This window comes from Pongo abelii, chromosome 19 (genome assembly GCF_028885655.2).
Source record: "Pongo abelii isolate AG06213 chromosome 19, NHGRI_mPonAbe1-v2.0_pri, whole genome shotgun sequence".
NCBI classification, from domain to species: Eukaryota; Metazoa; Chordata; class Mammalia; order Primates; family Hominidae; genus Pongo; species Pongo abelii.
Window position 1 is genome coordinate 20,348,738 of NC_072004.2, and position 27,694 is coordinate 20,376,431.

The following is a 27,694-nucleotide window of genomic DNA, read 5'->3' on the forward strand; positions in this document are numbered from 1 at the left end:
TGCCTGAGACTGTGCCATTGCACTCCAGCCTGGGTGACAGAGCGAGTCTCCTTCTCAGAAAAAAAAAAAAAAAAAAAGAGAATTGTAAATAAATCTCTACCTTTTCTTAGTGGGTTTGTTATGAGCAGTGTTATCAGTGTAGCAATTCTGAAACTGTTTTGCAAGTGTTTCAGGATAGAGCACAAATGGACAAGCACAGCTATATTGTTTGGAACCAAGGTTCTCCCTGGGAAAGAAGGGAGACACAGACGTGGAAGGAAAACCAGGCAGAGCCCTGTGGTGTTGCATGGACACTGGATGAATCAGTGTGAAGTCATATTGTTTTTTTTCTGTAAAGAAGTTTTTCTTCCTTCATTTATATTAATATGGACTCATGGTTTCATATTTTAGCCAGTGGATTATAATCCATTACTATCACATTTATTTTGATGCTTAAAATGCCCCTGATTAGGCCAGTGGGGTCTCCTTCAAGCTGTCTCCTTATCCTTTTGACATGGACCCGTCATTCTGTGAACACGCCCTGACCTTCTGGCCAATAATAGAAGAATCGCTTGAACCTGGGAGATGGAAGTTGCAGTGAGCCGAGATCGCACCATTGCACTCTAGCCTGGGTGACACATCAAGACTCCATCTCAAAAAAAAAAGAAAAAATAGTTGCGAGGAAAGAAGAGAAGATGACAGCTGCCCGCCGCCCACTCTGGAGTCCCTGAGCCAACCAGGCAGGATGGAGCTGGCCCTGGCCTCACCTAGCTCCATTCCAGGGCTTCTCCACGCTGCCCTCTACTCAAAGACCCCTGCCTTCTGGCTGCCCCCGACCCCAAGGGTGACAGGATGTTATAAAGCCCCTCTTTCCGGCTCTGTTGCAGCTGAGGTTTCAAAGCCTCAGAATGATGCAATGGAGGGGTTGGGATCCGCCCCTGCCTCAGTTTTGAGGTGCTTCCAGCCATATGAGGGGAGGAAGACTTCCCCTTATGAAGCTGAATGTGTGTCCCCCGGGGCGGTGGGACAGATGCCTGGTTTATTTTTATGTGTTTTAGAAGTATTTATTCTCTGCCAAGTCCTTTACAAAGAGGTAAGTGACCAATAGTTGGTAGGTGGCAGGGCTGGGGTTCAAACTCAGGCAGGCCTGAGGGCCAAACCACGCCTACAACTCCTTCGCCGCATGGCCTCAACCCAGAGGATTCCTGCCCCAGGTGGCTCAGGCCAGAGCTGGGAGCCTGGGCTGCCTACTGTACAGTGAGCTCAAGGAGTGCCGTGAGGTAAGCAGCAAAGCTTTGTTGGAGGGTAAATCTGCCCTGATTCCGGGAGACCAGAGCGGACCCCGCAAATGGGACTTGACTGAGAGGACCCTTGAAGAATGCAGCACCCCAAATGAGGCAGACGCCGGGGCCTGGAACGAGGGGCCATCAGAAGCTGGAGGCTTGGGCCAGGCCCGGTGGCTCACGCCTGTAATCCCAGCACTTTGGGAGGTCAAGGCAGGCAGATCACTTGAGGCCAGGAGTTCGAGACCAGCCTGACCAACATGTTGAAACCCTGTCTCTACCAAAAATACAAAATTAGGCTGGGCATGGTGGCTCACACCTGTAATCCCAGCACTTTGGGAGGCCAAGGCGGGTGGATCACCTGAGGTTAGGAGTTTGACACCAGCCTGGCCAACATAGTACAACCCCGTCTCTACCAAAAATAAAAAATTAGCTAGGCGTGGTGGCAAGTGCCTATAATCCCAGCTACTTGGGAAGCTGAGGCAGGAGAATCACTTGAACCCAGGAGACGGAAGTTGCAGTGAGCCAAGATCATGCCACTGCACTCCAGCCTGGGCAACAAGAGTGAAACTCCGTCTCAAAAAATATATATACAAAATTAGCCGGGAGTGGTGGCGCATGCCTGTAATCCCAGCTACTTGTGAAGTTGAGGCAGGAGAATTGCTTGAACCCAGGAGGCGGAGGTTGCAGTGAGCTGAGATCACCCCATTATACTCCAGCCTGGGCAACAAAAGCAAAACCCCATCTCAAAAAAAAAAAAAAAAAAAAAAAAAATAAGGAGTTTTGGAAACCAAGGTTTTATTATGCAGATGAAGCCTCCAGGTAGCTAGCTTCAGAGAGAATAGAGTGTAAATGTTTCTTATCAGACTTAAAGAGTCTGTTCTATCAGTAATTCCAAAAGTGAGGAGGTTATAACCAGGCATGTCCAGCTCCCCCTTCCCATCATATCCTGAACTCATTTTCAGGTTAACTTTGGAATGCTCTTGCTGAGAGAAGGAGTCCATTCGGATGGTTAAGGGACTTAGGATTTTGGTTTTGATTGATGGAGGTCCCTCAAAAGCTGCTCACGGGAGGAAAACTCATCACTGGCCACAGGCCACACCAGGCTAGGGCAGACCCAATCACTCTCTCAGTGCTGAAACCCTAACCCCCTGTGATCAGCTGAGTAACGGCCCCGAAGACATCCAGGTCCTGATCCCAAGAACTTGGAATGTTCCCTTATATGACAAGAGGGACTTTGCGGGTGTGATTATATTAAGGATCGTGAGATGGGATGGAAACTGCAATTTCAATGCAGTTTGAGTTCTGTAATTATTAAACTGGGCTAGACTACTAGACCCTGGAACACTCCAAAGAGGCTGACTGGGGAACTTTTTATCATCAGAGATTGGCTGAAACACCTGAGAGAACTCCCTGAAAAAAAATTTTTTTTTGAGACAGAGTTTTGCTTTTGTTGCCTGCACTAGAGGGCAGTGGCATGATCTCAGCTCACTGCAACCTCCGCCTCCCGGTGTCTACTAAAAATACAAAAATTGGCCAGGCATGGTGGCGCATGCCTGTAGTCCCAGCTACTTGGGAGGAGAATCACTTGAACCTGGGAGGTGGAGATTGCAGTGAGCAGAGATCGTGCCACTGCACTCCAGCCTGGGTGACAGACGGAGACTCTGTCTCAGAAAAAAAAAAAAAAAAAGAAAAGAAAAGAAAAGAAAATGAAGAAACAGACCAGGCATGGTGGCTCACACCTGTAATCCTAGCACTTTGGGAAGCTGAAGCAGGAGGAATGCTTGAACCCAGGAGTTCAAGACCAGCCTGGACAACATAGTGAGACCCCATCTCTACAAAAATAAACAACAACAAAAATAGGCCAGGCACGGTGGCTCACGCCTGTAATCCCAGCTTCTCAGGAGGCTGAGGTGGGAGGATCGTTTGAGTCCTGGATTTCAAGGTGATAGTGAGCTATGATCACACCATTGTACTCCTGCCTCTGAGGACAGAGCGAGATTTTGTCTGGAAAAAAAAAAAAAAGAAAACGGAAATGAAGAAACATGGATTCATGAACATCTATGAATATTTGGTTTAAAAAGGTGAGGCTATGGTGTTTGCATTGAGATCATGGCCCCTCTTGCCCTTCCTCTCAGCTCAGTGAGGCTGAGACTGCACTCTGGACAGCTGCAGCCAAGAACATGGGGTCTCCTGCTGCCTCCAGACCAAGGAAACAGGGCTCCCTCTGTCCCCAGCTCCCAGTAGGAGGGCTTTCCTCCCAGGAAGAACAGGACATCAATTTCCTATTCTACCCCAGCCACCTGTTGCTGAGACTAAGTCCTGGGTGAGTGTAGCCAAGAGTTGGGGGCCCCCTTCTTGCACCCAGCCCCCCTCAAGGAACAGAGGCTCTGCCTTGGGTGCAGTGTGCTGCAAGTGCTAGGGTCCTGATCACTCCAGCCCTGGCTCATGTGGAAGTGGCCCGACAACAGGAGAGACAAACTTTGAGGACCTCGGCCATTGTCCCCACTCCCACCAAGTCCTCAGCCCCTAGCGCAGGGTGTCACTCAGAGAGAAGCTTTCCAAAGTCTCCACCCCCAGCTCCAGGGCCCTGGCTCAGAGAGATTTTTGCCTAATGAAGAAACAGGCCATAAAAAGGAGACTTCCTAATCTCTTCCCAAAGCAACTGACCTCATTTGCTACAGAGAATGAAGGAATTCAAGGCAAAAGTTGCTTTTGTTTTGATTTTGGTTAGGTTTGTTTGAGAGTGCAGTGATGCGATCTCCACTCACTGCAACCTCCGCCTCCTGGTTTCAAGTGATTCTCCCGCCTCGGCCTCCCGAGTAGCTGGGATTACAGGTGCCTACCACCACACCCAGCTAATTTTTTTAAATTTTTTAATTTATTTTATTTTTTATTTTATTTATTTTTCAGAGGTTGAAACAAGCTCTGCAAGTTGCCAATGGATTGCTTTATAATTTCCTATAATGCCCCGCTCTGCACACTGATCCTATCAAGTTTGGCTTCTTGGAAGGAATAGTGTGTGAGGTCCATGTCTGCTATTTGTTCTGACCTCAGGAGGGCTCCCTCTACTGGTGCTATTCCCTGTTCTCTCCTGTAAACGAGCAGCCTAGAGTTCAGCTTGTGTCTTGAATCTTCTCCCAATTACCTCTCACCATAATCTCTACCATTCTCAAAAGCACCTTTTGGGCCGGGTGCAGTGGCTCACGCCTGTAATCCCAACACTTTGGGAGGCTGAGGTGGGTGGATCACGAGGTCAGGAGTTCGAGACCAGCCTGGCCAAGATGGTCAAACCCCGTCTCTACTATAAAACAAAAAATACAAAAATTAGCCGGGCGTGGTGGCAGGTGCCTGTAATCCCAGCTACTTGGGAGGCTGAGGCAGAGGACTGCTTGAACCCGGGAGGCGGAGGTTGCAGTGAGCCGAGATTGTGCCACTGCACTCCAGCCTGGGCGACAGAGCGAGACTCCATCTCAAAAAAAAAAGAAAAAAAGAAAAAAGAAAAGAAAATTTGCATAGCTTAACAGCTGGGTATGGTCAGGGAAAGAGGAAGAGAGCCTTCCAAAACCACTGTCATCACAGGGTAACTGTAGGCATACTCAAAGCTGGGCCCCCTGAGAACGACCTTAGAAGATGAACGTCATAGGGAAGAAATAGACCTCACTAAAATAATCCAGCCAGTCACTAAACAAATAAACAAGAAAATAATAACAAGCCCAGGGCAGGGGAGACTCATACCCAGAATTGCTACAATGTATTATTTAAATGTCCTGTTTCCAACAAAAAAAATACGAAGCACGCAAAAAATTTAAAAAACAGGAAAGCATGACCCATAGATCGGGGGAAATGCAGGCAAAGGAAACTGCCTGTGAGAGGGCACATGTTGATTTATCAGAAAAAGACTTTAAAGTAGCCATTATACACATGTTCATAAAACCAAAGGAAACCGTGACTAAATAAATAAAGGAATGTATGATGATGGTGTTTCATCAAATAGAGAATACCAATAAAAAGATAGAAATTGCCAGGCACGGTGGCTCACGCCTGTAATCTCAACACTTTGGGAGGCTGAGGCGGGTGGATCACGAGGTCAGGAGATCGAGACTAGCCTGGCCCAACATGGTGAAATCCTGTCTCTACTAAAGATTAAAAAAAAAAAAAATTAACCGGGTATGGTGGTGCATACCTATAATCCCAGCTACTCGGGAGGCTGAGACAGGAGAATCCCTTGAACCTGGGAGGTAGAGGTTGCGGTGAGCTGAGATTGCACCATTGCACTCCAACCTGGGCAACAGGGCAAGACTCCAAATAAAAAAAAAAAAAATCGAAATTATAAAAAAAAAAAAACAAGTGGAAATTATGAAGTTGAAAAGTATAGTAACTAAAATAGCCGGGTGCAGTGGCTCACACCTGTAATCCCAGCACTTTCGGAGGCCGAAGCAGGTGGATCACCTGAGGTCAGGAGTTCGAGACCAGTCTGACTAACATGGTGAAACCCCATCTCTACTAAAAATACAAAATTAGCCAGGCATGGTGGCGGGCACCTGTAATCCCAGCTACCCGGGAGGCTGAGGCAGGAGAATTGCTTGAACCCGGGAGGCAGAGGTTACAGTGAGCCAAGATCACGCCACTGCACTCCAGCCTGGGCGACAAGAGTGAAACTCCATCTCAAAAAAAAAAAAAAAAAAAAAAAAAAAGTAAAGAAAAGTATAGTAACTGAAATAAAACATTCATTAAAGGGATTCACCAGCTGATTTCAAAATTCATATGGAATTGCAAATGATCTAGAATGGCCAAAAAAATCTTGATAAAGAAAAAAAAACGGCTGAGTGTGGCAGCTCGCGCCTGTAATTCCAGCACTTTGGAAAGCCCAGGCAGGAGAATCACTTGAGCCCAAGAAGTCAAGTCTGCAGTGAGCAGAGATCGCATCACTACACTCCAGGCTGGGCCACAGAGCAAGACCTTGTCTCAAAGAATAAAAACCAGAAACAACCAACAAACAAATAACAATAATTAAATAAAAATAAAAAACGTAGGGTTACATTTTCATGCCTTGTATTTGGCAATGGAAACTTTGATATGATACTCAAAATACAAGCAATGAAATGATAAATTGTATTTTATCAAAATTAAAACTTTTGCTCATCAAAGGACACTTTCAAGGAAGTGAAAAGACAACCTACAGAATGGAAGAAAATATTTGTAAATAATAAATCTGGTGAAAGTTTCATATCCAGAATACACAAGAACTCATAGAATTCAATACTTGAACACAAACAACCCAATTTAAAAATGGGCAAAGGATCCTAAAAGACTTTTCCCCAAATAAGGTATACAAATGGCTCACAGCTCCTGAAAGATGCTCAACCTCATTTGTCATTAGGGAAATGCAAGTTGAACCCACAATGACACACCCTTCACATCCCTAGGATTGCTATTAAGCCATGCCTGCTGTCTTGATGACCCCTGCCCCTGTCTGCCCCCCTGTCGTTGCTGGTCCCTGAGATCCATTGAGTGGACTCATTGCTGGCTCCTGGTACTACCAAGCTGGGACCTGGAATATCTTGGTGTCGCTAGAGTGAAAAGACTCATTAATTATGGTCAGTCAGATCCTTCTAGGGCTAAGAGACCAGCCAGGGTGGCCCCAGCTTGTCCCTAACTTCGGATCCTAGAAAGGAAGCCCTGGCTGGGCGCGGTGGCCCACGCCTGTAATCCCAGCACTTTGGGAGGCCGAGGCAGGAGGATCACCTGAGGTCAGGAGTTCGACACTAGCGTGGCTAACATGGTGAAATCCCATTTCTACTAAAAAAAAATACAAAAAATGAGCCAGGCATGGTGGCACGAACCTGTAATCTCAGCTACTTGGGAGGCTGAGGCAGGAGACTCACTTGAACCCGGGAGGCAGAGGTTGCGGTGAGCCAAGATTGTGCCACTGCACTCCAGCCTGGGAGACAGAGCAACACTCCATCTCAAAAAAAAAAAAAAGGAAGCCCTGAGTTCTGCCCAGTTCGGCCCTTTGAGGGTGAGAGATCCCACTATTACCCAAGCCTGGCTGTTCTGGGTATGTAAGTTGGGGGACAGTGGGGAGCACAGTTCAGGAACCACTCCCACAGCCCCAAGAGCCTCCCCAACCCCACCAAGTCCACCTTTGTCCTCTTCTCTGAGCTGCAAATGCCTCTTGGGCGCCATCCCCTGGAGGTTTCTCAGATGTACAACAGCCCAGATAAAACTCATCATTGCCGGGCGTGGTCGCTCACCCGGCACCTGAGACAAATAAAATGTTTTTTTTAATTATCTATAGGCTGGGCATGGTGGCTCACGCCTGTAATTCCAGCACTTTGGGAGGCCAAGGCGGGCAGATCACGAGGTCAGGAGATCGAGACTATCCTGGCTAACATGGTAAAACCCCGTCTCTACTAAAAATACAAAAAGTTAGCCGGGCATGTTGGCGTGCACCTGTGGTCCCAGCTACTTGGGAGGCTGAGGCAGGAGAATCGCTTGAACCCAGGAGGCAGAGGTTGCAGTGAACCGAGATCGTGCCACTGCACTCCAGCCTGGGCTACATAGCAAGACTCCATATCAAACAAACAAACAAACAAACAAACAAAAAAACACCACATTTTATTTGGGCCAGGCTTGGTGGCTCACGCCTGTAATCCCAGCACTTTGGGAGGCCAAGGCGGGCGGATCACCTGAGGTCGGGAGTTGGAGACCAGCCTCACCAACATGGAGAAACCCCATCTTTACTAAAAATACAAAATTAGCCAGGCATGGTGGCGCATGCCTGTAATCCCAGCTTCTCGGGAGGCTGAGGCAGGAGAATTGCTTGAACCCGGGAGGCGGAGGTTGCAGTGAGCTGAGATCATGCCATTACACTCCAGCCTGGACAAGAAGAGTGAAACTCTGTCTCAAAAAATAAAAATATATATTTGTGGTTAGGCATGGTGACTCAGGCTCACACCTATAATCCTAGAACTTTGGGAGGCCGAGGTAGGAGGATTGCTTGAGGCCAGGAGTTCAAGACTAGCCTGGGCAACATAGCAAGATCCCATCTCTACAGAAAAGTAAATTTTAAAAAATTATGACATTTTGAGCTCCATGATGAAAAAAATTTGAAAAGAAAGAAAGGCTGGGCGCGGTGGCTCACGCCTGTAATCCCAGCACTTTGGGAGGCCGAAGTGGGCGGATCACAAGGTCAGGAGATCAAGACCATCCTGGGTAACACGGTGAAATCCTAAAAATACAAAAAATTAGCCGGGCATGGTGGCGGGTGCCTGTAGTCCCAGCTACTCGGGAGGCTGAGGCAGGAGAATGGCGTGAACCATTCTCCATTCTCGGAGCTTGCAGTGAGCCGAGATTGTGCCACTGTACTCCAGCCTGGGCGACAGAGCAAGACTCTCTCTCAAAAAAAAAAAAAAAAAAAAAAAAAAAGAAAAGAAAGAAAGAAAATTGGCCAGGTGTGTTAGTGCACACCTGTAGTCCCAACTAGTCAGGGTGCTGAGGCAGGAGGATCTCCTGAGCCCAGGAGTTCAAGGCTGCAGTGAGCTGTGATCGTGCCACTGCTCTCCAGCCTAAGATATGGGAAAAACCAAAGAGTTTTTCTTTTCTTTTTTTTCTGCTGTCATTGTATGAAATAGTCTATAGGTTTCCATTATATCCAGTTATAGAGGGTTTTAATGAGTTACGGATTTTCTGCCTGCTGGATCTGTCTGTTTCTGATAGAGGGACATTGAAGTCGCCAACTATAATAGTTTCTCCTTGCAGTGCTGTCACTTTTGCCTCACATGTTTTGATGTTCTGTTGTTAGGATCATACATGTTAAGGACTGTTATGTCTTCTTTGAGCATTGACTCCTTAATCATTATGTAATGCCCTGTCCTTATCCCGGATGACTTCCTTTTCTTTTCTTTTTGTTTTTCAGACAGGGTCTCTGTCAACCAGGCTGGAGGGCAGGGATCTTGGCTCACTGCAACCTCTGCCTCCTGAGTTCAAGCGATTCCCGTGCCTCAGCCCGCAGAGTAGCTGGGATTACAGGCAAGTGCTACCACACCCCGCTAATTTTTGTATTTTTAGTAAAGACAGGGTTTTGTCATGTTGGCCAGCCTGGTCTTGAACTCCTGGCCTCAGGTGATCTGCCCGCCTTGGCCTCCCAAAGTGCTGGGATTACAGGTGTGAGCCACTGTGCCTGCCCTATTCCTGATGACTTTCCTTGCTCTGAAGCCTGTACTGTCTGAAATTAATATAGAGACTCCTGCTTTCTTTTGATTAGTGTTGGCATAGTAGATCTTTCTTTATCCATTTGCTTTTAATACATACGTCTTTAAAGTGTAGTTCTTGTAAGCAACATATAGTTACATCTTGTTTTTTGCTCACTCTGACAATCTCCGTCTTTTAATTGGTTTATCTGGACCATTGATATGCAAAGGGATGTTGATATAATTGGATTAATAGCTGCCTTTTTTTGTTTTTACTGTTTTCTATTTGTTGCCTTTGTTTCCATTTTTGTCTTCCACTCTTTTTCTGCCTTTTGTAGTGTTTTGCCTTTGGGGTTTTTCTTTTTTTATTTTCTTTTACTTTCCTTTTTTTTTTTTTTTGAGACAGAGTCTCCCAGGCTAGAGTGCAGTGACGCGATCTCAACTCACTGCACTCTCTGCCTCCGCGGTTCAAGCAGTTCTCCTGTTTCAGCCTCCCAAGTAGCTGGAACTACAGACACGCACTGCCACGCCCGGGTAATTTTTGTATTTTTGTTAGAGATGGGGTTTCACCATGTTAGCCAGGGTGGTCTTGATCTTCTGACCTCCTGATCCACCTGCCTCAGCCTCCCAAAGTGCTGGGATTACTGGCATGAGTCACCGCACCCAGTCTATTTTTTTTTAAGTTTTTTGTTTTTTGTTTTGAGATGGTATCTTGCTCTTGCTGCCCAGGCTGGAGTACAATGGCAAGATCTCTGCTCACTGCAACCTCCACCTCCTGGGTTCAAGTGATTCTCCTGCCTCAGCCTTCTGAATCGCTGGAATTATGGGAGCCCGCCACCACGCCCAGATAATTTTTTGTATTTTTAGTAGAGATGGGGTTTCAACATGTTGGCCAGGCTGGTGACAAACTCCTGACCTCAGGTGATCCACCCGCCTTAGCCTCCCAAAGTGGTCAGATTACACACATGAGCCACCACGCCCGACCCTAAAAGTATTTTTTTTATAGAGATGGGGTCTCCCTCTGTTGCCCCGGCTGGTCTCAAACCCCTGATCTCAAGTTACTGCCTGCCTCAGCTGCCCAAGTTGCAGGGATTACAGACACAAGCCACTGCCCCCGGCTCTATTTAGGAACATCTTAGTTCCAAGTTTTGGCAATTATGGATAAAGCCGCTATAAACATATGTTTGCAGGCTTGTGTGGACATACGTTTTCAACTCATTTGGGTAGACACCAAGAGCTGCATTCCAGCCTGGGCAACAAGAGCGAAACTTCGTCTCAAAAAAAAAAAGAAGAACAGAAATTAGGCCAGCCATGATGGCTTGCGCCTATAATCCCAGCACTTTGGGAGGCCAAGGCAGGCAGATCACTTGAGGTCAGGAGTTCAAGACCAGACTGGCCAACATGGCAAAACCCTGTCTCTACTAAAAATACAAAAATTAGCCAGGCGTGGTGGCGCGTGCCTGTAATCCCAGCTACTCAGGAGGCTGAGGCACGAGAATCACTTGAACTCAGGAGGCAGAGGTTGCAGTGAGCCCAGATCATGCCACTGCACTCCAGCCTGGGTGATGAAGTGAAACTCTGTCAAAACAGAAATTATTCTCTCGCAGTTCTGGAGGCTCAAAGTCAGGAATCAAACTGTTGAAGCCTCGAAGGGGGATCCTTCCTTGACTCCTCCAGCGTCTGGAGGCTACTGGCCATCCTGGTGTTACTCAAACACCAGGGGTTCCATCTAGGGCCTGCTGCTCACCTCACAGAAAGCCAATCACTGAAACAACGATTATTGCCAAGGAAGAAGGCTTTAACCAGGTGCTACAGCTGAGGGGATGGGAGGGATTTATCCCGGGAATGCAGGGGGGTGGTTCAACGTAAGAAAATCCGTTAACGTAATGTACCGCATTACTAGAACAAAGGGAAAAAAACAGTCATTCCAGCTGACACAGAAAAAGCACCCAAGAAATTCTAACATTTCATCATTAAAACATAGAGGAAACTATGAAATGAGGGGATTTGCCTCAATATTATAAAAGGTATTTGTGAAAAACCCACAGTTATCATACTTAATGGTGAAAGACTGAAAGCTTTCCCCCTAAGTTCAGGAACAGAGGTTCACTTTTACCACTGCTACTCGATGTTTTTTTTGTTTTGTTTGTTTTGTTTTGTTTTTGAGAGGGAGTCTTGCTCTGTTGCCCAGGCTGGAGTGCAGTGGCGCGATCTTGGCTCACTGCAGCCTCTGCCTCCCGAGTTCAAGCAATTCTCCTGCCTCAGCCTCCCCAGTAGCTGGGACTATAGGTGCATACTGCCACGCCTGGCTAATTTTTGTATTTTTAGTAGAGACGGGGTTTCACCACGTTGGCCAGAATGGTCTTGATCTCCTGACCTCGTGATTCCTCTGCCTCAGCCTCCCAAAATGCTGGGATTACAGGTGTGAGCCACCATGCCCGGCCTAGTCAACATTTTTTTTTCTTTTTTTTTTTTTGAGACAGAGTCTCACTCTGTTGCCCAGGCTGGAGTGCAGTGGCACAATCTTAGCTCACTGCAACCTCCGCCTCCTGGGTTGAAGCGATTCTCCTGCCTCAGCCTCCCGAGTAGCTGGGACTACAGGCTCGTGCCACCACGCCTGGCTAATTTTTTTTGTATTTTTATTCGACATGGGGTTTCACCATGTTAGCCAGTATGGTCTCGATCTCCTGACCTCGTGATCCCTCCGCCTCGGCCTCCCAAAGTGCTGGAATTACAGGTGTGAGCCACCGCGCCCGGCCTAACATTTTACTAGAAATTTTAGCCAGAGCCTTTAGGTAAGAAAAAGCAATAAGAGGCATCAAATTGGGGAAGAAGAAATAAAACCATCTCTATAAATACAGAAAATCCCGAAGAATACATACACAAAAATTACTAGAGCTAATAAGCAAATTCAGCAAAGTTTCAGGACACAAGATCAACTCACAAAAACCAGTTGTGTGGTTTCTTGTTTGTTTGTTTTTTTGAGGAGTTTTTCTTGTCACCCAAGCTGGAGTGCAGTGGCACGATCTCGGCGCACCGCAACCTCTGCCTCCCGGCTTCAAGCGATTCTCCTGCCTCAGCCTGCTAAGTAGCTGGGATTACAGACATGCCCCACCATGCCCAGCTAATTTTGTATTTTTAGTAGAGACGGTGTTTCTCCATGTTGGTCAGTCTGGTCTCGAACTCCCAACCTCAGGTGATCCGCCCACCTTGGCCTCCCAAAGTGCTGGGATTACAGGCTTGAGCCACCGCGCCCGGCCTAATTTTTATTATTATTTTTGTTTTCCCCTTGGTAGAGACCGGATTCCGCTATATTGCCTGGGCTGGTCTCCAACTCAGAACAAAGGATCCTCCGGCCTGGGCCTGGGCGTGGGCTCCCAAAACGCTGGGATTACCGGATTACAGGCTGGCGCAGCACACCAGGAGCAAACACTTCCCGCTTTAAAAATTCAGGTTGTGATCGGCTGTCATTCAGTATTATGCTAATTAAGTAGTCTTTAATTAATTTAGTTTAATTTAAATAAATTTTTAAGACAATGTTTTAAAATTATGTTTCTACCTGAAACGTTAATTTAAATTAATTTTTAAAACAATTTTTTTTAAATTATGTTTCCACCTGAAACGTTAATATGTGTCGTTACGTGATGATATTCGGAAAGATGTTATTACCAAACTATTTTTCTATTTATTTCCTAATGGAATCGGAAATGGCGAAAGTATCTCGCCATCAGTTAAAAGTGTGTGGCAGATGTGGACCCAGCAGAGGCTGTAAGAAAAGAATTAAGACTATATTTTAGGAAGTACGTGTCGTGTAGTTCGTTATTAGTAAAAGGTTTTTTTTTTTTTGAATGTGCGGAATACCGGTAAGCCACGAGAAAAAACGTAGTGTTTTTTGCTGAGTGTAAAACTGACTTTTGGCAGCTACCTTAGTGTTAACTGCTGACTGTCATTGACGACCCTCCTTTACGACTGTTTGGAGGGTAAGAGGGGAAAAAACGCCATCTGAATGGTTTTCTTTGTAAATGGTTTAACCACTCGTAACGGTTTAGCGGCTGTTGTTTTTTTCTCTCATTAATGAGTTGTTTTCGTCTACTCGCAAGTTCTGTCCTTTTATTTTGGTGGTAGTAAACCTGGTATTTTGCCTCGGTGATTTTTCAATCCTAGTCTTGACAGAGGGGATTCTGTGATATGTTTTATCTAATTTTCCGTTTCTTCCCGCTCGCTGCTTCTTTTGCCCTCGTGTTTTTTTTTTTTTTTTTTTTTTAAGTTGTACTTTTTCTCCCCGGTCACCAACCCTAGGCGATTTTCCTACCTCAGCCTCCTGAGTAGCTGGGATTACAGGCTCGTACCACCACACCTGGCTAATTTTTTCTATTTTTAGTAGAGACGGGGTTTCACCATATTGGTCAAGCTGGTCTCGAACTCCTGACCTCGTGATCCTCCCGCCTCGGCCTCCAAAAGTGCTGAGATTACAGGCATGAGCCACCGTGCCCGACGTGCCCCCGGTTTTGTTTTTTTTTAAATTTGCCATTTTTGGAATCGGTAGCATTTGATAGCAGTAGGAGTCTACCTGAGTTTCCCTAATTCGAAAGACTTGTTGTTCCTGTATTTTGAGCAATGGGATACAACCAACAATGTAGTTGGCTCTCTTTAGAGAGTTACAAAGGAAAGCAATTTAGTTTTCTCCTAATCACTCCTAAGTGCTATGCTTATTTCTTTTATGTTTCTTTAGTAAAATTAAAAATCAGCTTTTTTCTTTTTTTTCAGATGGAGTCTCGCTTGGTCCCCCAGGCTGGAGTGCAATGGTGCCATCTTGGCTCACTGCAACCTCCGCCTCGCGGGTTCAAGCGATTCTCCTGCCTTAGCCTCCCAAGTAGCTGGGACTATAGGCGCGTGCCACCACTCCCGGCTGACTTTTGTATTTTTAGTAGAGATGGGTTTCACCATGTTGGCCAGGCTGGTCTCAAACTCCTGACCTCAAGTGATCCACCTGCCTCGGCTTCCCAAAGTGCTGGGATTACAGGCGTGAGCCACCGTGCCCAGCCTACAGATACTTTAAAAAACATGTTATTTGTCATGCCTGTAATCCCAGCACTTTGGGAGGCCAAGGCGGGCGGATCACAAGGTCTGGAGATCAACACTTTCCTGGCCAACATGGTGAAACCCCATCTCTACTAAAAATACAAAATTAGCCAGGCATGGTGGCGCATGCCTGTAATCCCAGCTACTCGGGAAGCTGAGGCAGGAGAATCGCTTGAACCCGGGAGGCGGGAGGTTGCGGTGAGCTGAGATCATGCCATTACACTCCAGCCTGGGCAACAAGAGCGAAACTCCGTCTCAAAAAATAAAAAAAATCTGTGGTTGGGCATGGTGACTCAGGCTCACACCTGTAATCCTAGAACTTTGGGAGGCCGAAGTAGGAGGATTGCTTGAGGCCAAGAGTTCAAGACTAGCCTGGGCAACATAGCAAGATCCCATCTCTACAGAAAAGTAATTTTTAAAAATTATGACATTTTGAGCTCCAGGATGAAAAAAATTTTAAAAAAAGAAAGAAAATTGGCCAGGTGCACACCCGTAGTTCCAACTAGACAGGATGCTGAGGCGGGAGGATCTCCGGAGCCCAGGAGTTCAAGGCTGCAGTGAGCTGTGATCATGCCACTGCTCTCCAGCCTAAGATACAGGAAAAACCAAAGTGTTTTTCTTTTCTTTTTTTTCTGCTGTCATTGTAGGAAATAGTCTATAGGTTTCCATTATATCCAGTTATAGAGGGTGTTACTGAGTTATGGATTTTCTGCCTGCTGGATCTGTCTGTTTCTGATAGAGGGACATTGAAGTCGCCAACTATAATAGTTTCTCCTTGCAGTGCTATCGCTTTTTCCCTCACGTGTTTTTAAACAACATATGACACACCTAAGTATTTCACTGGACTTACAGTACACAGGTGGCTCTTGGTTTAATTTTCTTCTGACTCTATTTCTTTCACCCTTGCCTCTCAGAGCAAAAGATTTGCTGCTTATCTTTGCTGTCTATGGGCTTTGGGCTGCTGGGCTGAAAGGCGGCGCCACTTAAAAGGAAAGTCTTCCTGCTCTTATAAAAATTCTAATGTAGCCTGGCGCGGTGGCTCACGCCTGTAATCCCAGCACTTTGGGAGGCCGAGGCAGGTGGATCACGAGGTCAGGAGATCGAGACCATCCTGGCTAACACAGTGAAACCCCGTCTCTACTACAAATACAAAAAAATCAGCCGGGCCTGGTGGCGGGCACCTGTAGTCCCAGCTACTCGGGAGGCTGAGGCAGGAGAATGGCGTGAACCCGGGAGGCGGAGCTTGCAGTGAGCCGAGTTTGCGCCACTGCACTCCAGAGCCTGGGCGACAGAGCGAGACCCCATCTCTAAAAATAAATAAAATAAAATAAAATAAAATAAAATAAAATTAAATTAAAATTCTAATGGAACCCACTTAAGGTGAAGAGGTCGATGATGACGAGAGTAAGGAGAGCAGGCAAAGCTTTCTCAGGATGGAGAGAAGATGGGGTACCAGGATTAGATTCTCAACCTATTAAGAAAAAAAAATACCAATGATTTATACAAGAGAAGAGTTTATTTCTATCTCCCATAACAAAATCTGGGGGTAGACACTCCAAGACCGGTCTTGGACCTTGACTCTCTTCCCATCAAAAGGTGGACTCCAATGCCACACTCGGTAAGGGCTGGTCTTAATGACAGGCTCCAAAGACATGGAATGTGGCTGGTGGGCACAGTGGCTCATGCCTGTAATGTCAGCACTTTGGGAGGCCGAGGCAGGCAGATCACTTGAGGTCAGGAGTTCGAGACCAGCCTGGCCAACATGGTGAGACCCTGTCTCTACCAAAAATACAAAAATTAGCCGGGCGTGGTGGTACATGGCTGTAGTCCCAGCTACTCAGGAGGCTGAGGCACAAGAATCGCTTGAACCCGGGAGGCAGAGGTTGCAGTGAACCGAGATCACGCCACTGCACTCCAGCCTGGGTGTCAGAGTGAGACTTTGTCTCAGAAAAACAAAAAAAACACAAAGAATGGAATGCGGTCGGGTGCAATGGTGCACCTCTGTAATCCCAGCACTTTGGGAGGCTGACGCTCGTAGATTGTTTGAGCTCAGGAGTTTGAGACCAGCCTGGGCTACATGGTGAGACGCTGTCTTTACAAAAAAATACAAAAATCAGCCAGGTACGATGGAGCATGCCTGTAGTCCCAGCTACTTGGGAGGCTGAGGTGGGAGGACCTCTTGAGCCTGGGAAGTCGAGGCTGCAGTGAGCCAAGATTGCACCACTGCATTTCAGCCTGGGCAACAGAGACCCTGCCTTTTAAAATAAATTGTAAAATAAAACTTTTAAATAAAGAAACAAAGGAAGTTGATTTCTGTATACTGTGTAAGATAAGGATCCAATGTGTTCTGCATGTGGGTATACAATTTTACCAATACCGTTGATTAAAGTGGCTGTTCTTTTGCCCCTTTGTCCTTGAAGAGATGGTCCTTGGCCCCTTTGCGGAGAATCAATTGGCCATAATTGTTTGGGTTTATCTCTGGGAGAGTGAGACCCTGTCTCGAAAGAAAGAGAAAGAACAAGCAAAGAAAAGAAGAAAGAAAGAGAGAGAGAGAAAGGGAGAGAAAGAGAGAGAGAAAGAAAGAAAGAAAGAAAGAGAGAGAGAGAGAAAGAAAGGAGGAAAGAAAGAGAAAGGGAGAGAGAAAGAAAGGAAAGAAGGAAGGAAAGGAGGAAAGAAAGAAAGAGAGAAAGAAAGAAAGGAAGGGCGAGCCGGGCGCGGTAGCTCACGCCTGTAATCCCAGCACTTTGGGAGGCCAAGGCGGGCAGATCATGAGGTCAGGAGATCCAGACCATCCTAGCTAACACAGTGAAACCCCGTCTCTACTAAAAGTACAAAAAATTAGCCGGGCGTGGTGGCGGGCGCCTGTAGTCCCAGCTACTCGGGAGGCTGAGGCAGGAGAATGGCTCCGGGAGGCAGAGCTTGCAGTGAGTCGAGGTCGCGCCACTGTATTCCAGCCTGGGTGACAGAGCAAGACTCTGTCAAAAAAAAAAAAAAAAAAAAAAAAAAAAAAAAAAAAAAAAAAAAAGAAAGAAAGAAAGAGAAAGGAAAGGAAAGGAAGAGAAGAGAAGAGAAAAGAAAAAGAAATGGAACGCAACAGAAGTGACGCTGTGTGAACTTCAAGGCTAGGTCATGAGCAGTGTCCACCCTCTCTCTGGAAAACTCACTCTTGGAACCCTGCCACCATCCTGTGAGGAGGGCCAGGCCACATGCAGAGGCTACCTGAAAGCCCCACTGAGGTCTCAGCTGATAGACAGACAGCACCGGCCGTCAGACATGGGAGTGGTCTTCACTTGTGGTCTCCGTCCCCACCCTCCATCTGACAGTAACCACAAGAAAGACCCGAGGCAGGCACCATTTAGCTGAGCCGAGGCAATCACCAGAACCAAGAGACGTAATAAACAATTAATGAGAGTTTTACACCACAAGTTATGACTCAGGGATATTTCCTAAAGTGAAAAAAAACCAAAAACAAAAAAAACCTTAAGTATGGGGTGGTTCATTAAGCGGCAGCAGATAACACCTGTGTTCTACCCTGTCTCCCAGAATTCCCTGACAGGATTAAGACCCAGTTACCTGTAGCAGTAATTTACTTAATAACAATGCCCTTTGGTGACTATTTTCCCCATCCTACTCCCTTGTCACTGTTTCTTAAGATCATCTCCCGGCCAGGTGCGGTGGCTTTTGCCTGTCATCCCAGCACTTTGGGAGGCCGAGGCGGGCGGATCACGAGGTCAGGAGATCGAGACCATCCTGGCTAACACGGTGAAACCCTGTCTCCACTAAAAAATAGAAAAAATTAGCCGGGCTTGGTGGTGGGCGCCTGTAGTCCCAGCTACTCGGGAGGCTGAGGCAGGAGAATGGCGTGAACCCGGGAGGCGGAGCTTGCAGTGGGCGGAGATCGCGCCCCTGCACTCTAGCCTGGGTGACAGAGGGAGACTCCATCTCAAAAAAAACATCATCTCCAGGCCAGGCGCGGTGGCTCACGCCTGTAATCCCAGCACTTTGGGAGGCGGAGGCGGGCGGACCACCTGAGGTCCGGAGTTCGAGACCAGCCTGAGCAACATGGAGAAACCCCGTCTCTACTAAAAATACAAAATTAGCTGGGCGTGGTGGCACATGCCTGTAATCCCAGCTACTCCGGAGGCTGAGCCAGGAGAATGGCTTGAACCCGGGAGGCAGAGGTTGCTGTGAGCCGAGATGGTGCCATTGCACTCTAGCCTGGGCAACAAGAGCGATACTCCATCTCAAAAAAAAAAAAAAAAAAAAAAAAAAAAAATCATCTCCCAAGGCCACAGGCGGTGGCTCACACCTGTAATCCCAGCACTTTGGGAAGCCAAGGCGGGCAGATCACTTGAGGTCAGGAGATCCAGACCATCCTGGCCAACATGGCGAAACCCCGTCTCTACTAAAAATACAAAAATTAGCCAGGCGTCGTGGCGCATGCCTGTAATCCCAGCTACTCAGGAGGCTGAGGCACGACAATCACTTGAACTCAGGAGGCAGAGGTTGCAGTGAGCCCAGATCATGCCACTGCGCTCCAGCCTGGGTGATGAAGTGAAACTCTGTCAAAACAGAAATTATTCTCTCGCAGTTATGAAGGCTCAAAGTCAGGAATCAAACTGTTGAAGCCTCGAAGGGGGATCCTTCCTTGACTCCTCCAGCATCTGTAGGCTACTGGCCACCCTGGTGTTACTCAAACACCAGGGGTTCCATCTAGGGCCTGCTGCTCACCTCACAGAAAGCCAATCACTGAAACTGTAGCAGGACGAGTCGCAGACAAAACTCCTCAGACACCGGATTAAAGAAGGAAGAGGTTTTTTTATTCGGCCGGGAGTGTCGGCAGACTCGTGTCTTAAGAGCCGAGCTCCCCGAAAAAGAAATTCCTAGCCCTTGTAAGGGCTTACAACTCTAAGGGGTCTACGTGAAAAAGTCATAATAGATCAAGTAAGCGTGAGGAACGTGACTGGGGGCTACATACATCAGCTAACAGTACAAAAAGTTTTACAGTGCTTTCTCATACAATGTCTGGAATGCACAGATAACACCAGTAGTTTTGGTCAGGGGTTAATATTATTATTATTTTAACCACCAGGGCCAGGTGGTGGCGCCAAGGTCGTCTAGCTATTTATCTTACTTCTGTTTCTTTTCAACTTTTTGCTTTCTCCATTTTCTCCTGTCTTATAAACTAGGGAAAAGGGGAGGTTGGGGAGAAACTGGGAAGGACAACAGGAGAAGTGGTGGCCTCATACCATAAAACAACGATTATTGCCAAGGAAGAAGGCTTTAACCAGGTGCTACAGCTGAGGGGATGGGAGGGATTTATCCCAGGAACGCAGGGGGTGGTTCAACATAAGAAAATCCGTTAATGTAATATACCGCATTACTAGAACAAAGGGAAAAAAACAGTCATTCCAGCTGACACAGAAAAAGCGTCTAAGAAATTCTGACATTTCATCATTAAAACATAGAGAAAACTATGAAACAAGGGGATTTGCCTCAACATTATAAAAGGTATTTGTGAAAAACCCACAGTTACCATCACACTTAAGGGCGAAAGACTAAAAGCTTTCCCCCTAAGTTCAGGAACAAGACGCAGAGGTTCACTTTTACCACTGCTAGTCTGCTAGTCTGCTAGTCAATGTGTTTTTTTTTTTGTTTTGTTTTGAGACGGAGTCTTGCTCTGTCACCCAGGCTGGAGTGCAGTGGCGCGATCTTGGCTCACTGCAGCCTCTGCCTCCAGGGTTCAAGCAATTCTCCTGCCTCAGCCTCCCCAGTAGCTGGGATTACAGGCGCGCGCGCCACCACGCCCGGCCAATCTTTGTGTTTTTAGTAGAGACGAGGTTTCACCATGTTGACCAGGTTGGTCTTGATCTCCTGACCTGGTGATCCACCCGCCTCGGCCTCCCAAAGTGCTAGGATGACAGGCGTGAGCCACTGCGCCTGGTCCAGTTGTGTTTTTATACACTAGCAAGGAACAATTCAAAAATGTAATTAAGAAAACCGCTGGGCGTGGTGGCTCACGCCTGTAGTCCCACACTTTTGAGAGGCCGAGGCGGGTTCAAGACCATCCTGGGCAATGTGGTGAAACCCCCTCCCTACAAAAAATACAAAAAATTAGCCGAGCGTGATGGCATGTGCCTATAATCCCAGCTACTCAGGCGGCTGACGTGGGAGGATCACCTGAGCCCTGGAGGTCACGGCTGCAGTGAGCTGTCACGTCATGCATCGTTGCACTCCAGCCTGAAAAAGGAGTGAAATTCTGCAACATGTTACAACATGAATGAACCTGGAAAACGTCATTCTAAGTGAAATAAGCCAGACACAAAAGGACAATATTGCATGTTTCCACTTTTAGAGGTACCTACAAGAATCAAATTCATAGAGACAGAAAGTAGAATAGTGGTTAAAAGGGTCTGGGCAGAGGGAGGAAAGGGAAGTTTGTTTTATGGGTAGAGTTTCAGTTTGGGATGTCGAAAAAGTACTGGAGATAAATAACGGTGATGGTTACATGCCAATGGCTACATGAATGTACTTAATGCCACTGAGTTGTATATGTGAAAAATGGTTAAAATGGTAAATTTTGTATCTATTTTATACCATCCCCCCTAAAAAAAATTGTTCTTAAGAGTCAAGATCTCACTCTGTCTCCCAGGCTGGGGGGCAGTGGGGTGACTGATCAGAGCTCACTGCAGCTTTGAACTCAGCCAGCTTCCCTGACTCAAACGATCATCCCGCTTCAGCCTACCGAGTAGCTGGGATTACAGACGCTGCCATCACGCCCAGGTCATTGTTGATTTTTTTCCCCCGCGCTTGGTAGAGACGGGATTCCGCTATATTGCCTAGGCTGGTGTCGAACTCATAGAACAAAGGATCCTCCCTCCTGGGCCTGGGCGTGGGCTCGCAAAACGCTGGGATTCCCGGATTACAGGCGGGCGCACCGCACCAGAAGCAAACACTTCCTGCTTCAAAAATTCAGTTTGTGATTGGCTGTCATTCAGTATTATGCTAATTAAGCATGCCTGCTTTTAAACGTCTTAAAACAATTTTTAAAATTACGTTTCCACCTAAAACGTCAAAATTTGTCAAGTGATAATATTCTAAAAGATGTTATTGCCAAACTATTTTCCTATTTGTTTCCTAATGGCATCGGAAATAGCGAAAGTATCTCGCCATCAGTTAAAAGTGTGCGGCTGATGTAGACCCAGCAGAGGCTGCGAGCAGGACGTTAAGACTATACTTTCAGGGATCATTTCTATAGTTCGTTACTAGAGAAGTTTCTCTGAACGTGTAGAGCACCGAAAACCACGAGGAAGAGACATAGCGTTTTCTCCTGAGCGTGAAGCCGGCTTTTGGTGTCGCTTCGCTGCGACTGCCGTCAGCCATTGATGATCGTTCTTCTCTTCTTATTGGAGAGTAAGAGGGAGAGAACGCGGTCTGAGTGGTTTTTCTTTCTTGACGGTTCAATAGCAGGCAACAGGGTGTGTAAATCTCGGATGCCTTCTGCTGAGGTTTTTTTGCTACGGCTGGCGGGCTGGCGTGTCCCCAAGAAACTTTTTCGCTTTCCGCACTGTCAGCGGTGGCTCTTGTCTTTTTTTTCGTTCGGGGGGTTTTCCAAATTTTAGTCTTGGCGTGGGGAGGTCGTGTGTACGTCCTGTTGTCTCTTTTTGCACTTCGCATTCTGTGCTTTTCGCTGCGTCTTTCGTCGTCGTTTCCCGCCCGCCACCCCCTACCCCCAGGCGGGGTCTCGGGATCATTTGTTCTGCCTGGCTCCCAGGGAGCCTGGAGTGCGATGGCGCGATCTGGAGGATCATAGCAACATCTGCCTCCCGGGCTCAAGCGAGTCTTCTGCCTAAGCCCTCCCGAGTGGCCGGGGCTACGCACGCCACGCCCGGCTGCTTTTTTTTGTTGTTTGTTTGTTTTGTTTTAATTGTTTGCAGAAACGGGGTGTCACCATGTTAGCCAGGTTGGTCTCGAACTCCTGATCTCAGGTGATCCGCCCGCCTCGGCCTCCAGAAGTGCTGGGATTACAGGCGTGAGCCACCGCGCTCGGCCAGTGAAGACACACTATTTATTTATTTTATTTTAATTTTTGAGGCAGAGTTTCCCCTCTTGTTGCCCAGGCTGGAGTGCAAGGGCGCAATCTCAACTCGCCGCAACCTCCGCCTCCGGGGTTCAAGTGATTCTCCTGCCTCAGCCTCCACAATCACAGCTCACTGCAGCCTCGACCTCCCAGGCTCAAGCAATCCTGACCCACCTCGGCCTCCAGAGTAGCTCGGACTACAGGTGCCCACCACCATGTCTGGTTAATTATTTGTGTTTTTAGTAGAGATGGATTTTCGCCCTTACCAAGGCTGGTCTCGAACTCCTGGACTCCAGCGATCCTCCTGCCTCGGCCTCCCAAAGTCCTGGGATTACGTAAAGGCGTGAGCCACCGCGCCTGACCTTTTTCCACCACAGCCGGCGAGTTTTTTTATTTTTAGTAGAGATGAGGTTTCACTGTCTTGGCCAGGTTGTTCTTGAATTCCTGACCTCATGATCCACCCGCCTTGGCCTCCGAAAGTGCTGGGAGTACAGTGGTGAGCCACCGCGGCGCTCGGCCAGTGAAGACATATTTTTCATTTAATTTTATTATTTTTTTGAGATGGAGTTTTGCTCTTGTTGTCCAGGCTGGATGCAGTGACACAATCTGGACTCAACGCAACCCCGCCTTCCGGGTCCAAGCGATTCCCTTGCCTCAGCCTCAGGAGTAGCTGGGATTACAGGCATGCGTGACCACGCCTGGGTAATTTTATTTTATTAGAGACAGGGTTTCTCCATGTTGGTCAGGCTGGTCTCGAACTCTCGACCTCAGGTGATCCGTCCGCCTCGGCCTCCCAAAGTGGTGGGATTATAGGCATCAACCACTGTGCCCGGTCTTATTTTTTTTTAGAGACAGGGTCTTCCCATATTGCCCAGGCTGGTCTCAAGCTCGTAAACTCAAGGGATTGGCCTTCCAAAGTGCTGGGATTACAGGCGTGAGCCACTACACCCAGCCACGCGGTGGCTCACGCCTGTAATCCCAGCATTTTTTTTTTTTTTTTTTTTTTTTTTGAGGAGTCTGGCTGTGTCACCTAGGCTGGAATGCAGTGCCGCGATCTTGGCTCACTGCAGCCTCCGCCTCTCAAGTTCAAGCAGGCTGGAGTGCAATGGCACAATCTGGACTCAGTGCAACCTACACCTCCCAGTTCCAAGCGATTCTCTTGCCTCAGCCTCCCAAGTAGCTGGGACTACAGGCATGCGCCGCCACGCCTGGGTAATTTTTGTATGTTTAGTAGAGATGTTCCACCATGTTGGCCAGGCTTGTCTCGAACTCCTGACCTCAGGTGATCCACCAGCCTTGGCCTCCTAAAGTGCTGGGATTACAGACGTGAGCCACCCGCACCCGGCCCTAAAAGTATTTTTTATAAAGATGGGGTCTCACTCTGTTGCCCAGACTGGTCTCAAACTGCTGATCTCAAGTGACTGCCTCAGCTGCCCAAGTAGTAGGGATTACAGACACAAGCCACAGCCGCCGGCTCTATTTAGGAACATCTGAGTTCCAAGTTTTGGCAATTATGGATAAAGCTGCTATAAACATAGGTGTGCAGGTTTTTGTGTGGACATACATTTTCAACTAATTTGGGTAGACACCAAGAGGCACGAGTTCTGATCAAAAGGAAAGAGTATGTTTAGTTTTAGAAGAAGCTGCTTGTCTTTTCTTGGGCTCCATAACAAAATACACAGACTTTGTGGCTTAAATAACACAAATTTATTTCTTACAGTTCTCAGTCAGGCGCGGTGGCTCACGCCTTTACGTAATCCCAGGACTTTGGGAGGCCGAGGCAGGAGGATCGCTGGAGTCCAGGAGTTCGAGACCAGCCTTGGTAAGGGCGAAAATCCATCTCTACTAAAAACACAAATAATTAACCAGACATGGTGGTGGGCACCTGTAGTCCGAGCTACTCTGGAGGCCGAGGTGGGTCAGGATTGCTTGAGCCTGGGAGGTCGAGGCTGCAGTGAGCTGTGATTGTGGAGGCTGAGGCAGGAGAATCACTTGAACCCCGGAGGCGGAGGTTGCGGCGAGTTGAGATTGCGCCCTTGCACTCCAGCCTGGGCAACAAGAGGGGAAACTCTGCCTCAAAAATTAAAATAAAATAAATAAATAGTGTGTCTTCACTGGCCGAGCGCGGTGGCTCACGCCTGTAATCCCAGCACTTCTGGAGGCCGAGGCGGGCGGATCACCTGAGATCAGGAGTTCGAGACCAACCTGGCTAACATGGTGACACCCCGTTTCTGCAAACAATTAAAACAAAACAAACAAACAACAAAAAAAAGCAGCCGGGCGTGGCGTGCGTAGCCCCGGCCACTCGGGAGGGCTTAGGCAGAAGACTCGCTTGAGCCCGGGAGGCAGATGTTGCTATGAGCCTCAAGATCGCGCCATCGCACTCCAGGCTCCCTGGGAGCCAGGCAGAACAAATGATCCCGAGACCCCGCCTGGGGGTAGGGGGTGGCGGGCGGGAAACGACGACGAAAGACGCAGCGAAAAGCACAGAATGCGAAGTGCAAAAAGAGACAACAGGACGTACACACGACCTCCCCACGCCAAGACTAAAATTTGGAAAACCCCCCGAACGAAAAAAAAGACAAGAGCCACCGCTGACAGTGCGGAAAGCGAAAAAGTTTCTTGGGGACACGCCAGCCCGCCAGCCGTAGCAAAAAAACCTCAGCAGAAGGCATCCGAGATTTACACACCCTGTTGCCTGCTATTGAACCGTCAAGAAAGAAAAACCACTCAGACCGCGTTCTCTCCCTCTTACTCTCCAATAAGAAGAGAAGAACGATCATCAATGGCTGACGGCAGTCGCAGCGAAGCGACACCAAAAGCCGGCTTCACGCTCAGGAGAAAACGCTATGTCTCTTCCTCGTGGTTTTCGGTGCTCTACACGTTCAGAGAAACTTCTCTAGTAACGAACTATAGAAATGATCCCTGAAAGTATAGTCTTAACGTCCTGCTCGCAGCCTCTGCTGGGTCTACATCAGCCGCACACTTTTAACTGATGGCGAGATACTTTCGCTATTTCCGATGCCATTAGGAAACAAATAGGAAAATAGTTTGGCAATAACATCTTTTAGAATATTATCACTTGACAAATTTTGACGTTTTAGGTGGAAACGTAATTTTAAAAATTGTTTTAAGACGTTTAAAAGCAGGCATGCTTAATTAGCATAATACTGAATGACAGCCAATCACAAACTGAATTTTTGAAGCAGGAAGTGTTTGCTTCTGGTGCGGTGCGCCCGCCTGTAATCCGGGAATCCCAGCGTTTTGCGAGCCCACGCCCAGGCCCAGGAGGGAGGATCCTTTGTTCTATGAGTTCGACACCAGCCTAGGCAATATAGCGGAATCCCGTCTCTACCAAGCGCGGGGGAAAAAAATCAACAATGACCTGGGCGTGATGGCAGCGTCTGTAATCCCAGCTACTCGGTAGGCTGAAGCGGGATGATCGTTTGAGTCAGGGAAGCTGGCTGAGTTCAAAGCTGCAGTGAGCTCTGATCAGTCACCCCACTGCCCCCCAGCCTGGGAGACAGAGTGAGATCTTGACTCTTAAGAACAATTTTTTTTAGGGGGGATGGTATAAAATAGATACAAAATTTACCATTTTAACCATTTTTCACATATACAACTCAGTGGCATTAAGTACATTCATGTAGCCATTGGCATGTAACCATCACCGTTATTTATCTCCAGTACTTTTTCGACATCCCAAACTGAAACTCTACCCATAAAACAAACTTCCCTTTCCTCCCTCTGCCCAGACCCTTTTAACCACTATTCTACTTTCTGTCTCTATGAATTTGATTCTTGTAGGTACCTCTAAAAGTGGAAACATGCAATATTGTCCTTTTGTGTCTGGCTTATTTCACTTAGAATGACGTTTTCCAGGTTCATTCATGTTGTAACATGTTGCAGAATTTCACTCCTTTTTCAGGCTGGAGTGCAACGATGCATGACGTGACAGCTCACTGCAGCCGTGACCTCCAGGGCTCAGGTGATCCTCCCACGTCAGCCGCCTGAGTAGCTGGGATTATAGGCACATGCCATCACGCTCGGCTAATTTTTTGTATTTTTTGTAGGGAGGGGGTTTCACCACATTGCCCAGGATGGTCTTGAACCCGCCTCGGCCTCTCAAAAGTGTGGGACTACAGGCGTGAGCCACCACGCCCAGCGGTTTTCTTAATTACATTTTTGAATTGTTCCTTGCTAGTGTATAAAAACACAACTGGACCAGGCGCAGTGGCTCACGCCTGTCATCCTAGCACTTTGGGAGGCCGAGGCGGGTGGATCACCAGGTCAGGAGATCAAGACCAACCTGGTCAACATGGTGAAACCTCGTCTCTACTAAAAACACAAAGATTGGCCGGGCGTGGTGGCGCGCGCGCCTGTAATCCCAGCTACTGGGGAGGCTGAGGCAGGAGAATTGCTTGAACCCTGGAGGCAGAGGCTGCAGTGAGCCAAGATCGCGCCACTGCACTCCAGCCTGGGTGACAGAGCAAGACTCCGTCTCAAAACAAAACAAAAAAAAAAACACATTGACTAGCAGACTAGCAGACTAGCAGTGGTAAAAGTGAACCTCTGCGTCTTGTTCCTGAACTTAGGGGGAAAGCTTTTAGTCTTTCGCCCTTAAGTGTGATGGTAACTGTGGGTTTTTCACAAATACCTTTTATAATGTTGAGGCAAATCCCCTTGTTTCATAGTTTTCTCTATGTTTTAATGATGAAATGTCAGAATTTCTTAGACGCTTTTTCTGTGTCAGCTGGAATGACTGTTTTTTTCCCTTTGTTCTAGTAATGCGGTATATTACATTAACGGATTTTCTTATGTTGAACCACCCCCTGCGTTCCTGGGATAAATCCCTCCCATCCCCTCAGCTGTAGCACCTGGTTAAAGCCTTCTTCCTTGGCAATAATCGTTGTTTTATGGTATGAGGCCACCACTTCTCCTGTTGTCCTTCCCAGTTTCTCCCCAACCTCCCCTTTTCCCTAGTTTATAAGACAGGAGAAAATGGAGAAAGCAAAAAGTTGAAAAGAAACAGAAGTAAGATAAATAGCTAGACGACCTTGGCGCCACCACCTGGC

General features: G+C 47.5%; 1 protein-coding gene, 2 non-coding genes and 1 pseudogene across 5 annotated transcripts in view; 2 read left to right on the forward strand and 2 right to left on the reverse strand.

Moving 5' to 3' along the window:
* LOC100448502 (GRB2 related adaptor protein) overlaps positions 1-22,339 on the reverse strand; it is a 49,945-nt gene extending 27,606 nt beyond the window's left edge. The window contains exon 1 of one of the 3 annotated variants that reach the window (XM_024241517.3): positions 21,285-22,339. Coding sequence is in view for 1 of the 3 variants with exons in the window: in XM_054535525.1 (XP_054391500.1) it covers positions 558-596 (39 nt within the window). In the remaining 2 variants the exon portion in view is untranslated. Of the gene's footprint in view, positions 1-557; positions 1,448-15,914; positions 17,514-21,284 lie in introns of those variants that run through there. The other 2 variants (XM_063718424.1, XM_054535525.1) reach the window with 2 other exon arrangements.
* On the forward strand, positions 13,240-13,468 carry LOC112131740 (small nucleolar RNA U3; annotated as a pseudogene).
* Positions 21,767-21,982, forward strand: LOC112131448 (small nucleolar RNA U3). The gene has a single exon (XR_002913517.2). It is a non-coding gene; the product is annotated as a small nucleolar RNA U3 (small nucleolar RNA).
* A 3,005-nt stretch (positions 22,340-25,344) lies between the features above and the next one.
* LOC129054325 (small nucleolar RNA U3) lies at positions 25,345-25,560 on the reverse strand. Its single transcript, XR_008519020.1, has one exon. It is a non-coding gene; the product is annotated as a small nucleolar RNA U3 (small nucleolar RNA).
* Positions 25,561-27,694: the final 2,134 nt, after the last annotated feature.